Genomic DNA, 13036 nt, shown 5'->3' on the forward strand with positions numbered 1-13036 from the left:
AAAAACAAGCCCATAACACTATCCTCTCTCTAGCACAATATCTGACCTTTTATTTATTTTGTATATATATATATATATATATATATATATATATAAAAATATATATATATTTTTTTTTTTTTTCTGGCAGTGGCTTATTTCACTCTTTCTATTGAAAACACATGCACGCCCCTTAATCCAAACGAGCATTTATGAAGTTGGTGGGTGTTAAAAATCTGCAGCCAGGGCCAAACATTATGTGAAATTGAAAGAAACCCTTTCAGGTTTCCCTCCAGTTCAACTGAGGGCCCAATGCCGACCCTGAAAAACAAACCCGTAACATTATTCTCCCCCTACCACAATATCTGACCTTTTATATATATATATATATATATATATATATATATATATATATATATATATATACACACACACACACACACACACACACACACACACACACACACACACACAGTGTATGTATATATATATATATAAAATAAATATAAATATACATGTATAATTTATTTATTTTTATTATCCGGGGAGCAAAACAACCACTAGAGCAGTCTGGCGGTGGCTTATTCCACTATTCCCATTGAAAACACATGCACACTTAGCCGATCCGAGCATGCATATGTATGATAAGTCGATGGACAACGCTGACTGCAAACATTCATGTGAAGTGCTTGAGCAGCTTCAGAGACATCAGTGGTAAAATGTTCACTTACCTGATCCCTGGAAATAAAATGCAGTAACCAAAACAATGGCCAGTAATATATGATACTGGTGTAGAGATACGACATTGGCTGTTTTTTTTTTTTAATGCATGTATTTGTGGCTAAATAAAAAATCATTCTTGCACTCTGGATCCTCTGCGTTGCACTGGAGAATGAGTTAACTGAGAAACTATCAGTGAGCAAACTGTGACAGAGAGTTTCTAATGCTTATCTTTCTTTTTCTGAACTCCTCTCATCTGATTTATCAAGAGAGACCACATCAAAGTTAAATGTGAAGGTAAATAAAGAGCCTGTAAAAGCAAAACAGTGCAAAATTTTTAATAAATCCCAATTTAAAAAATTATTTTAAGCCCCAAATACATGCAGTTAAGTAATAAAAAAAAAATAAAATTGTCAAACCCCTCTAAAATTGTAGTAGGGTAGTCAAATGAAGCCAATGGGCACTGAGGAGTACAGAATCCGAATACTGACAGATTTTTATAGCTTTTAGGAAAACAACAATTTGATGTAGTAAAACTTTACATAAAAAGTTATTATGGCTTTTTTCCAAGGCAAAAAAAAAAAATAACAAAACAACTTTTATCAGAAGTGCTGAAATAATGTAGATAAAGAGGAACAGTCCGGTCCTTTCTGCAGTAACAGGAAAGACAGCAGCCGACTCAGCACAAAGACACAGCACGTGCAAGGCTACATTATCCTGTATGAAGTAGAAGAAACAACCCCTCCGAACACGAGACTGCCACCCCGGCCATAGATCTCACTGAAGGGCTATCCTTAGGACAGGTCATCAATATATGGCAGCTGGCACCGCACCGGTCCCACGGTAGCTGGAAGTAATGAGTATACAGAGGCAGAACACAGCAGAGCTGTACACTGTGTAGTGGTATCACAGCGCAGAATACATGGACTTCAATAGGAGCGGAGATGTAGTACCTGAGAACGGTCACTACATGGTGTGGAGCTGTGTACGCGGTGTACCTCCAGGTGCCGGGGAACATAGTAGTGGCTGATTGGCGGGGGTCCTGGGCGCTGGCCCCTCACTGATGCGATATTGGGGTGGTGCTTATTAGCTTGAAGGGTGCTCTCCTGAATAGTTCGGGTCAGCGGCACGGTCCGTTTTATGGGCTCTTTTTTATAAGAACTTTGCAATTTTAAACCATTATTAAACAAAGAGACAACCTCTCTTAAAAACTGGCCGTCATTAGTCTTTGGAGTGTGGGAGGAAACCGGAGAACCCGGAGGAAAACCGCGAAAACACGGGGAGAACATACAAACTCCTTGCAGATGGTGTCCTTGGTGGGATTTGAACCCAGGACCCCAACGCTGCAAAGCAGCAGTGATAACCACTGAGCCACCGAGTGCCAACTACAGTCACCATACAGGTTCAACTACTGAGCCACCATACAGTGTCATCCGCTGAGCCACCACACAGTGCCAACCACTGAGCCTCCATGCTGCTAACCACTGAGCCACCATACAGTGCCAACTGCCAACTACTGTCACCATACAGGTTCAATTACTGAGCCACCATACAGTGCCAACTACTGAGCCACCACACAGTGCCAACTACTGTCACCATACAGGTTCAATTACTGAGCCACCATACAGTGCCAACCACTGCGCCACTGTACAGTGCCAACTACTGTCACCATAGTGCTAACCACTAAGCCATCGTACATTGCCAACCACAGAGCCAACTATAATGCCAAAACCTGAGCCTCCATGCAGTGCCAACTACTGAGCCACCATACAGTGCCAACCACTGAGCCTCCATGCTGCTAACCACTGAGCCACCATACAGTGCCAACTGCCAACTACTGTCACCATACAGGTTCAATTACTGAGCCACCATACAGTGCCAACTACTGAGCCACCACACAGTGTCAACTACTGTCACCATACAGGTTCAATTACTGACAGTGACAACCACTGTCACCATAGTGCTAACCACTAAGCCATCGTACATTGCCAACCACAGAGCCAACTACAATGCCAAAACCTGAGCCACCATGCAGTGCCAACTACTGAGCCACCATACAGTGCCAACCACAGAGCCACTGTACAGTGCCAACTACTGTCACCATAGTGTCACCGACTTAGCCACTGTACAGTGCCAACCACAGAGCCAACATCAATGCCAAAACCTAAACCATCATGCAGTGCCAACCACTGAGCCACCATACAGTACCAAGCACTGTCACCATAGTGTCAACCACTTAGCCACCGTACAGTGCCAAACACAGAGCCAACGTACAATGCCAAAACCTGAGCCACCATGCAGTGCCAACCACTGAGCCACTGTACAGTGCCATCCACTGAGACACCGTGCAGTGCAAATCACTGAGCCACCATACAGTGCTTACCACTGAGCCACCATGGTAATTTCCTAAATGAATAACTTTTTTAAAATACAAAGAATACTTTTCTTGTAATAAAGATAAGCCACAAAAGTATACCATCTCTGAGTCAGGAAAAATCCAAAGGTTCTTTAAACCGCACACCAGGCGCGTTTCGAGCACATGGCTCCTAGACCTTGGTGAAATTAAACTTCCATGGTAAGAAATAATTGGTTATTATAAATGTGGAAATTTTTCTGCAGAATATGTACATTTCTCAGTTGGGAGGAAAAAAAATCAGTTGATCTAAATGTTTCTGTACTATGCTGATTATCATGGAATATTTATGTATACTGCATTGTTTAATGTTTTATTGTCTGGTCTTTTAAATTATTTCTATTCAGAGTCCTTTCCAACCTGCCTCATTGTTGATTGTGGGATTTCAGGTGTTCAGATGTTAATTAAACTAATTGTATCCCCTATATCAACCTTTGAGCTGTATACCCTGTTCACCAAGGTCTAAGAGCCATGTGCTCGAAACGCGCCTGGTGTGCGGTTTAAAGAACCTTTGGATTTTCCCTGACAGAGATGTTATACTTTTGTGGCTTATCTTTATTACAAGAAAAATATTCTTTGTATTTTAAAAAAGATTTTCATTAAAGCTGTGTTTTTATGGAAATGTGAAGCCAAATCATTCCTTTGTTCACCTGCGCCATGTGCTCGAAACGCGTCTGGTAAACCTTTGGATTTTTCCTCAGACCCTGAACAGCAACGGGATCTTGTGCTTCAACACCGCCAGGAGTGCGAATGTGACGCCCCTGGACTAGTCACGTCGTCACATGGTACTGCATGCTCTTTATCTCCAGTGCAGGACTCAACCCCCCCATGGTTCTGGGTTCCCATCTTGCAGTACTGCCTCCATCAGCATACACATATCCTAGTGACACCTCGCACCACACACTGCCAGGCACACCAGTGGGCTGCTAAGCTGGAATAAGACCGCCCACCTAGGGGTCAGGCAGGGAGGTGACAAGTCAGTCGGCTCCAGGGGAGCAAAGAGAGAGAAAGTTGAGTGGTAGCCCTCGAGCTGTGAGGAGCTTGAGGAAGCTGGGAGTTGGAGCTTCCAGAGGAGAAGTATCCTAGGTCGCAGACGGTGGTCTGGGCCTGGAGGAGTCGGAGACCCAGTTGTGGGAGGTTGTGACTGGGTACTGGGCTAATCTTGGAGGATAGCCAACAGCCACTGTTCAACAGCTGGGCTGGGACCGAAGGCACGTCGGGGTACACGGACCCTAAGTTGGGGAGAAGCTGCAAGCAACCCGGCAATTAAACTGCGGAGGACAGGGTCTCTATGGACTGTTCCCACCAGCTCAGAGATCGGTGGCACTAGCGCAATGAGGGGGATAGGGCTTTCCATGAAAAGCAGCCCACTGAAATCCCAAGCGTGAGCTCCTGAGAGCAGGCTTCTTTGCTAACCACAGCGGGGAGCGGGGCCCGAAAAGCTCCAGGCTGAAGGGCCACAACGGACAATCTAAATTCAGGTGCCAGGAGAGAGGCCACAGACCACTAGGCAGTGCTGCAGGGAACGGGACCCGGACGAGCTCCCCCCAGGAGACAGCGGCAGTCAGAGACTTGGTTTACTACGTTGTCAGTGTCTGCATTCTTCTGAGTGAGTACCTGATACCCCCCGCAACCAGCGAGCCTGCAAGCCGATGCATTCCCAAGGCACTATCCAGAGTCCCGGGGTAATCCTCTACCCGTGGAGGGTCACGTCACCTAGCTGCCCCAGTACCCATCACCCCGGGTACTCCCAACGGCAGCGGCGGTACTCCCCATTATCGCACAGCACGGGTGGAGTCACAAACTATATCTCCCCTGTAAATAACCCCTTCTACAATTAAGAGTGACCCCGAGCCCCCCGGGTCCGGAGACCCTCGAGCCACTAGTAGCGACACCCGGATCCGAGCGGTTTGACCGTTGCTGGGGGCGGTACACGGACGTCTTGGGGTGAGCTGGATATTTGTTTCTTTGCACTTATTTTCCAAAATGAGCAGAGCTTGGGAGGAGCCGGGGCATGGACACACCCTCTTGTCTAATTCTGGAGGTCTGTATTAATATCACCACTTCTTCATGTATAGACATCAAAATATAGTGTTGAGTTCTACCAGACACCCGAACCCCAACCGATTTCCTTTGAGGGAGACTAAACCTAACTTGAACCCATTAATTCTCAATGTTGCTGGGGTTCATGTCACCGGTGTAAGCACAGGAGCGCCGAGGACGAGGTTATAGAGTTACCGGAGCCTGGGTGCCACCGGCTCTGCCCAATCACCGCACACCAGCAGATTGTCCTAACACATTTAGGAATTGCCATTTATGCAGTTTCTTACCCCTATATCTAATGAGGTTCCATACTTTCAGCTATAGGAATGTCTTCCTCATACACGAGATTCCCGGCATTGCTGTAATAGCGGCTCTCGCTCCAGGCATGTGTACAGTGTAAACTTCTCACAAGGAAACTTCTCCTCTCAAGGACATTGTGTGAGGTAATTACTCCAGGCCAATGTCAGGGTTAGGAAAAAAAAAAATACCTACGTCCCTGTGTGTGGGATCCGCACGAGGGCGGTGAGATCCAGACCTCACATATGATAAGTCTCCACACAGCAATTAGCAATGCAACCTAAGCTAATCACCGGGAAATGTCATAGTATTATCCTGTGGATAGGGAATAATTTATTTTTTTGGGAAAAACCCCTTTAAAGACAAATAGATCCATTGGGGCCACTTCACTAAGCTTTGTGCCACATTTATGATGTGTTTTAGGAGGCTTGATGTCAGTGTCGCGGGCGGAGGAGGGGACGCCGCGCTCTCCCACTTCTCGGGTCCGGCCGCTGCTGCGGCCGCTGCTCTGTGGTGGCTCGAGCGGTGGGCCGGATCCCGGGGACTCGAGCGGCGTTCCTCGCCCGTGAGTGAAAGGGGGTTTGATTGGATGGTGGGGATTGGGTTATTGTCCGTGACACCACCCACGGTTGTGGTGAAGTTGGTGACACCACCGCTGCTCTGGACGGGGATCCCGGGAGCGGTGACAGGGAGCAGCTTTGTTGTTAGTTCTCCCCTCCGTGGGTAGGGGGTTGGTTGTCCCGGGACCCTGTGATGGGGTAGGGATGGATAGCAGGCGGGTTACGGGGCCTGGTGAGGTGCAGGGTCGCGGGGGCAGCGCTGTGCCGCACGGCACGGTGGTACTCACTCAGCCAATGATGAGGACACAGTTCTCGGTAAAACACACGGCTGGATGGACGGGTCCCACAGACGGCTGCGGTGTTGTCTCTCCCGGCAGGTTGATGGTGACTGCCTTTCCCTGCACCTATGTACGGTAAATGGTTCCAATGGGTTCCCACCGGTAACCCGCTCCCCAGCTTGGATATGGGCCGGAGGAGCCCCTTTTGCCCGCAGGCTCTGGCCCTGGGAACGGTAGCCTTGGCGGTGGCTGTGTTTCCCTCTCACGGTTGGACTGTTGCCTTCTGTCAGGACTTGGCTGCTGGGAAACCCAGGAGGTTCCCTTCGCTGACGGATTTGGCAAATTCACGGCGACTCCTAGCCTTGCCGGGGTCCGTAAGCCCCTGCCAGATGGTGCTGAATTCTCTTTGTGTACCGGTCCGGTACCGCCGGGCCACCGCCCGTCCACGGTCCTTACGGTAGATTCCGATAGGCCACTCCTGCAGACGGTCGCCACCGTCTGCCAACCTTGCTGTACCGCCCGGGCCACACACCCGGACGCTGTCAGTTAGTTGCTCCACTACCACTTTCCTTCCTTCCACTTTCACCTCCAAAACTCAACTGTCTGCTTTTCCCGCCTCCAGGACTGTGAACCCCTCGGTGGGCGGGGCCAACCGCCTGGCCCACCCTCTGGTGTGGACATCAGCCCCTGGAGGAAGGCAACAAGGGTTTGTGTCTGACTTCGGTGTGCCTGACCAGGAGTGTGGGGTGTGTTGGTGTTGTTCTCTGTGGCCCCTGGCTGGTCCAGGGCGCCACATCAGGACTCTGGTTTTTCTGTTTATCCTTTTTGGGCTTTTTGTCCTTTTCCAACATGGTGTCCCCTGCTTCATTCTTCTCCATGTGTTCTGTGTCCTCTTGCCTTTTTAATTGCAGTCCGGCCTCTAGTCCTCTGCTTGAGTATTCTGCCTGGTTTCCTCCTAGTGGTGTCTCAAGTTTCTCCCTCTACCCCAGCAAAGTCTGTGTGTCTCGCCTGTTGCAACTCATCAGAGGTTCTGCCAACTTCTGCCCTCCTGTAACTTTCTGCTCCTGATGCCTATCCCTGCTGCGGTTCTTGCCTGATCTGCCTTGTTTTCACATAAGCTCTGCTACTTGTTTTTTGGACACTTGCAAATTGCTCTGCTACTTATTTTTTGGACACTTGCAAATTGCTCTGTTGTTTTTTGGACACTTGCAATTTGCTCTGTTACTTGTTTTTTGGACACTTGCAATTTGCTCTGTTTTTTGGACACTTGCAATTTGCTCTGTTGTTTTTTGGACACTTGCAATTTGCTCTGTTGTTTTTTGGACACTTGCAAATTGCTCTGCTACTTGTTTTTTTGGACACTTGCAAATTGCTCTGCTACTTATTTTTTGGACACTTGCAAATTGCTCTGTTGTTTTTTGGACACTTGCAAATTGCTCTGCTACTTATTTTTTGGACACTTGCAAATTGCTCTGCTACTTGTTATTTGGACACTCGCAAATTGCTCTGCTACTTATTTTTTGGACACTTGCAAATTGCTCTGTTGTTTTTTGGACACTTGCAATTTGCCATGTTACTTGTTTTTTGGACACTTGCAATTTGCTCTGTTGTTTTTTGGACACTTGCAATTTGCTCTGTTGTTTTTTGGACACTTGCAAATTGCTCTGCTACCTATTTTTTGGACACTTGCAAATTGCTCTGCTACTTGTTTTTTCGACACTCGCAAATTGCTCTGCTACTTGTTTTTTGGACACTTGCAAATTGCTCTGTTGTTTTTTGGACACTTGCAATTTGCTCTGTTACTTGTTTTTTGGACACTTGCAATTTGCTCTGTTTTTTTGGACACTTGCAATTTGCTCTGTTGTTTTTTGGACACTTGCAAATTGCTCTGCTACTTGTTTTTTTGGACACTTGCAAATTGCTCTGATACTTGTTTTTTGGACACTTGCAAATTGCTCTGCTACTTGTCTTTTGGACACTTGCAAATTGCTCTGCTACTTGTTTTTTGGACACTTGCAAATTGCTCTGCTACTTGTTTTTTGGACACTTGTTTGTTTATCACGTGTGTTACGAAATAAATTTTATTATCACCTATAAACTGGGTTCAGTTGTGTAATTGCTCCACGCAAAGAGATTCCTGAGTAATCCATTATAATTGTTACACTTGAAAAGGGTATGAAAAAAAATGTAGCCTCAATCCCAATCCAAAAAGTCCATGAAGAAGTGAAACTTTTTGGACCAAAGTGTATAAACTTAGACTAGATAGTCTGTGCCGCTTTTATCAACCAGGACAACACAAGTGTGGTTCACTTTAAGACTGTCCAGTTTAAATTTCCACTGTTATAGTTATTACAGGCTCCTCAGGGGCGGAGAAAAGCAGGGCACCTTTTCATTGGACGATTTTGAATCATGGTATCATGCTCCGCCCCTCAGGATCTACAATAGACAAATCAGTTTTGCCCAGACCTGAAAAGCTGATGAATAATTTAAGTCCTCACCAACTATTAGAAATTTTGCTTGCTGTCAGTGAATAGAAACCCAATTTAAATATAAACAGTCTCTGACCTAAATCCTGCATTCCCTTTGGTACCAATCTATGGGTACAAATAAGAAATTAGACACGTCCAACAGGAGATTGATCAGGAAAAATATGCCTATAGGTGCTGACATTCCTTATTGAGGTGGGGGTTTCTCGTGATAGCCCCTCTTTTTGATGGCTGGGGTCTTGGTCGGATGCACAGCAGCAGGCCCAGAGTGGCAGAAAATGTGGTTCACTTTAAGACTGTCCAGTTTAAATTTGTGCTGTTATAGTTATTACAGGCCCCTCAGGGGCGGAGAAAAGCATACAAAATTTTCATTGGAGAATTTTGAATTATTGCATCATGCTCCGCCCCTGAGGATCTAGAATAGGCAAATCAGCTTTACTTAGAGCTGAAGAGCTGCTGAGTGATTACATTCCTCACAAACTGTTAGAATTTATGCTTGCTGTCAATGAAAAGAAGCCAAAATGACCTAAATCTTACAGTCCTTTTGGTGGTACCAATTTAGGGGTACAGATAAGAAATTAGACACGTCCAACAGGAGATTCACCAGGAAAAAATGCCTAAAGGTGCTGACCTACCTTATTGAGGTAGGGGTTTCTGGTGATGAGATAGCCCCTCTTTTTGATGGCTGGGGTCTTGGTCGGATGCACAGCAGCAGGCCCGGAGTGGCACACCCTCACCATCTCCCATGAAGCTCTGTGAGGGTTTCGAACAAGCGGTAGACATGATCCCGTTCTCAGGACGCACCTGGAGACTCTGCTTCCAAAGGACATTGCGTGTTTAGCGATCAAACTGGTCATATTTTATCTAAAATGAAAAAGAAAAAATATAAAAAGAACATGCAAACTGCAGATCGGATTAGGCTGAAAGGCAACTGGCTGCAGCAGGAGCTCTCCCCCAAAGTGTCTACTAAAGAATTAGGGGCCAGCGTCGACTTCCGTCACTGCTCGGATTCTGATGTTTATCGGCTGCGGTGACGTCATATCAGCAGCGTGAGGCTGACGGCATGTGACAATGAGCTCAGCGACTGGTAAGACTGATGATTGACGTGACCGCCGCAGCAAAAACACCAGGACTGGAAGAAGCGGAAATTCAGTGCTGGACCCAGGGAGGGCGAGTACCTGCTGAGTTTGTTATTTTACACAGTTTGGGGCCCACTCTACTGAAAATGGAACAACCCATTAAAAACAAAAATCCGACACATTGCAATTTTCCCAATGCTGACTAAGCTTTATACTAAACTCATGCTTCCTGTTCTGTACAGATTACTTTTAGCAGCTTCAATACCATGGCCAGGATTACAATGGCAGAAAAACAATCTAAATATAGTAGATAAAAGAGGATCAAGTAATCACAATAGGTGATGTCACAGCTCACCTCCTCCTCCTGTACAATGACAGATAACACCTCTATATACAGTAGATAACACAGGATACAGCATTCACAATATGGGATGTCACAGCTCACCTCCTCCTCCTCCTGTTCAATAACTGATAACACCTCTAAATACAGTAGATAACAGGTTCTACCATTCACATTAGGTGATATCACAGTTCACCTCCTCCTCCTGTACAATGACAGATAACACCTCTATATACAGTAGATAACACAGGATACAGCATTCACAATAGGGGATGTCACAGCTTACTTCTTCCCTCTCCTGTACAATGTCTGATAACACCTCTATATACAGTAGATAACAGGATCTACCATTCACAATAGGTGATGTCACAGCTCACCTCCTCCTCCCGTACAATGACTTATAACACCTGTATATACAATAGATAAGACAGAATCCATCATTCACAATAGGGGATGTCACAGCTCACCTCCTCCCCCTCCTCCTGTATAATCACTGTTAAAGTCTATATACAGTAGACAGGTTATCTACTATATATAGGTGTCATCAATCATTGTACAGTAGTGAAAGGAGGTGAGCTGTGATATCACCTATGGTGAATGGTGGATCCTGTGTTATCTACTGTATATAGAGATGTTATGAGTCATTGTACAGAAGTAGGAGGAGGTGAGCTGTGATATCACCTATTGTGAATGGTGGATCCTGTGTTACCTACTGTATACGGAGATGTTATCAGTCATTGTACAGGAGTAGGAGGAGGTGAGCTGTGATATCACCTATTGTGAATGGTGTATCCTGTGTTACCTACTGTATACGGAGATGTTATCAGTCATTGTACAGGAGTAGGAGGAGGTGAGCTGTGATATCACCTATTGTGAATGGTGGATCCTGTGTTACCTACTGTATATAGAGATGTTATCGGTTATTGTACAGGAGAGAGAGGAGGTGAGCTGTGATATCACCTATTGTGAATGGTGGATCTTGTGTTATGCCACAGCTCATCTCCTAACCCTCCTGTACTATTACCCATTTACAGATTAGCGCATGGTCAGATAATGCTTTTATACAGTGTCTGACAGTCTGAGTGCACAGTATATCACAACAGAAGACAGCCATTACATTTTTGTAAATATATTATATGTGCTAAGTTATTTAGACACCATATTTCCCCTGTTATACAAGCTGCGCACTGACACTGCACATTGTATCACAGGGTCAGATCTCCAGTGCTGTCCCACGCAATGATATAGCGAAGTATAAAACGTGAGGGGTGTACTCACTTTTGTGATATAATCTATCTATGTGCCTAACATGATGTAGGAAAATACTAGGCCTAGTGGCGAGTATGAAAAGTTCAAGATTTTTTTTGAATGTGGTGAATGGGGGGTCCTTTTGTTCAGGACCCTCACCTCTTGGCCAGAGTAGGGAGCAGATACGAGGACCATCTCCAGGAGACTCGCCCGGTCCTGCATACACAGACAGCCAGGCAATATGCAATACTTTATTTTTCCTGCGGAGGCGCTACAGGAAAATGAAACAACTACAATTTCCCCCACAGACTACAGACAATAGCTGTGAGAACCATCAGGGGGGAAACTTTGAGATCAGCTTATTGTCAAGGGGACCTTTTACAAAGTAGGGATAGTGTGATTGTTAAATGTGAAGAACAAAAACATTTGTTAATTTTATCCCCCCAAAAAACAAAATCTATCAGCTTTTTGTTTGTATAAGCAGGAATAGTTGTTATGTCTCCTCTTGTATTGTCCATGCAGATAAGAAGTGGAGGCTCAAAGACGTCTGAAGGAGATAAGCGTCTACGGAGGATATTCTCACACTTCTGGACTCCTATGAAGTGCTCTGAATAAAATGCTGACATTGGGATTATTAATCCATGTAAGGTCCAAGAACGCAATTCCACATACATTTTAGTGTTTACCAAGAGGCATTTGGCCAAAATGGACTCTCCAAAGTCTAAGGGGCTCCAGACCCAATAGATGGCTGAAGGATGGTTTAGCTGGCAGCAGTTTCGCTCCACTCTCCTCTACACAGGAACGCCAGCTCAGCCGAGAACTCCTATGATCTCTACAAGAGTGCCACTGATACATTCCTGGAGTGACACCTTATCTCTAGAGAAAAAAAAGAGGATCGGCAGTATGAAAGTGGACATGCCAGATCTTCATGTTGTCCGACATCACCTATCATGGGAGAGTCAGGAGGTCCCACCATACACATTAGTTCGTTGGCCAAACCCACCGGTATCGTCTGACATTAGATAAACACTAATGATGGGTGAGTGTGCTCGGCTCAGTACTCGTTTGAGCATCAGGCTGCTTGGATACTCGATGAGTATATCAGGTGCTCAGATGTGTAGTCGATGAAACATCGAACTTAAAGTATTGGGCCGGAACCTCACCCCTGGCGTGGGTGAAGGTTGGCATAACTTTGGCTAGGGGAAAGGTGACACCAGGGGAGGTAGGGACTAGGGTACCATTGGGGTTTATATAGGACAGCTTGGGGGTGGAGGATCCTTTTGGCCTGTGTTCCCCTGGGATAGTAATATTGAGTGGTAGCAGGGGTCATGGTGGCTGTTGGCGGTTGGGGTGGGTCCTCGAAGTTGGCGTAAATTGTTACTAGGGGTTCATGGAGATATGGATCCCTTTAATTTGCCGGTTTTGGTTGGTGGTCTGGTGAGTTGGGGGACCTCCGGCAATGGAATGTCGGGTCCTGTGTTTTGTATTTATCCCTTCCCCCTCTCTATTGGTGCTTACGGCTGGGAGTAAGTGTGGTTCAGGGGGAAGTTAATGTTAATAAGGTTATTAGTTAATCCCCAGATTTATAAGCTT

At 45.9% G+C, this 13036-nt stretch overlaps 1 protein-coding gene across 1 annotated transcript in view; it reads right to left on the reverse strand.

The window, feature by feature from the left end:
• ME3 (malic enzyme 3) overlaps nucleotides 1-13036 on the reverse strand; it is a 252726-nt gene that overhangs the window by 232154 nt on the left and 7536 nt on the right. Inside the window, exon 2 of the mRNA XM_075337554.1 lies at nucleotides 9412-9640. Within this exon, the coding sequence (XP_075193669.1) occupies nucleotides 9412-9633 (222 nt within the window). The 5' untranslated portion in view covers nucleotides 9634-9640. The remainder of the gene's footprint in view (nucleotides 1-9411; nucleotides 9641-13036) is intronic.

Source organism: Anomaloglossus baeobatrachus, chromosome 2, assembly GCF_048569485.1.
Source record: "Anomaloglossus baeobatrachus isolate aAnoBae1 chromosome 2, aAnoBae1.hap1, whole genome shotgun sequence".
Taxonomy (NCBI): Eukaryota; Metazoa; Chordata; class Amphibia; order Anura; family Aromobatidae; genus Anomaloglossus; species Anomaloglossus baeobatrachus.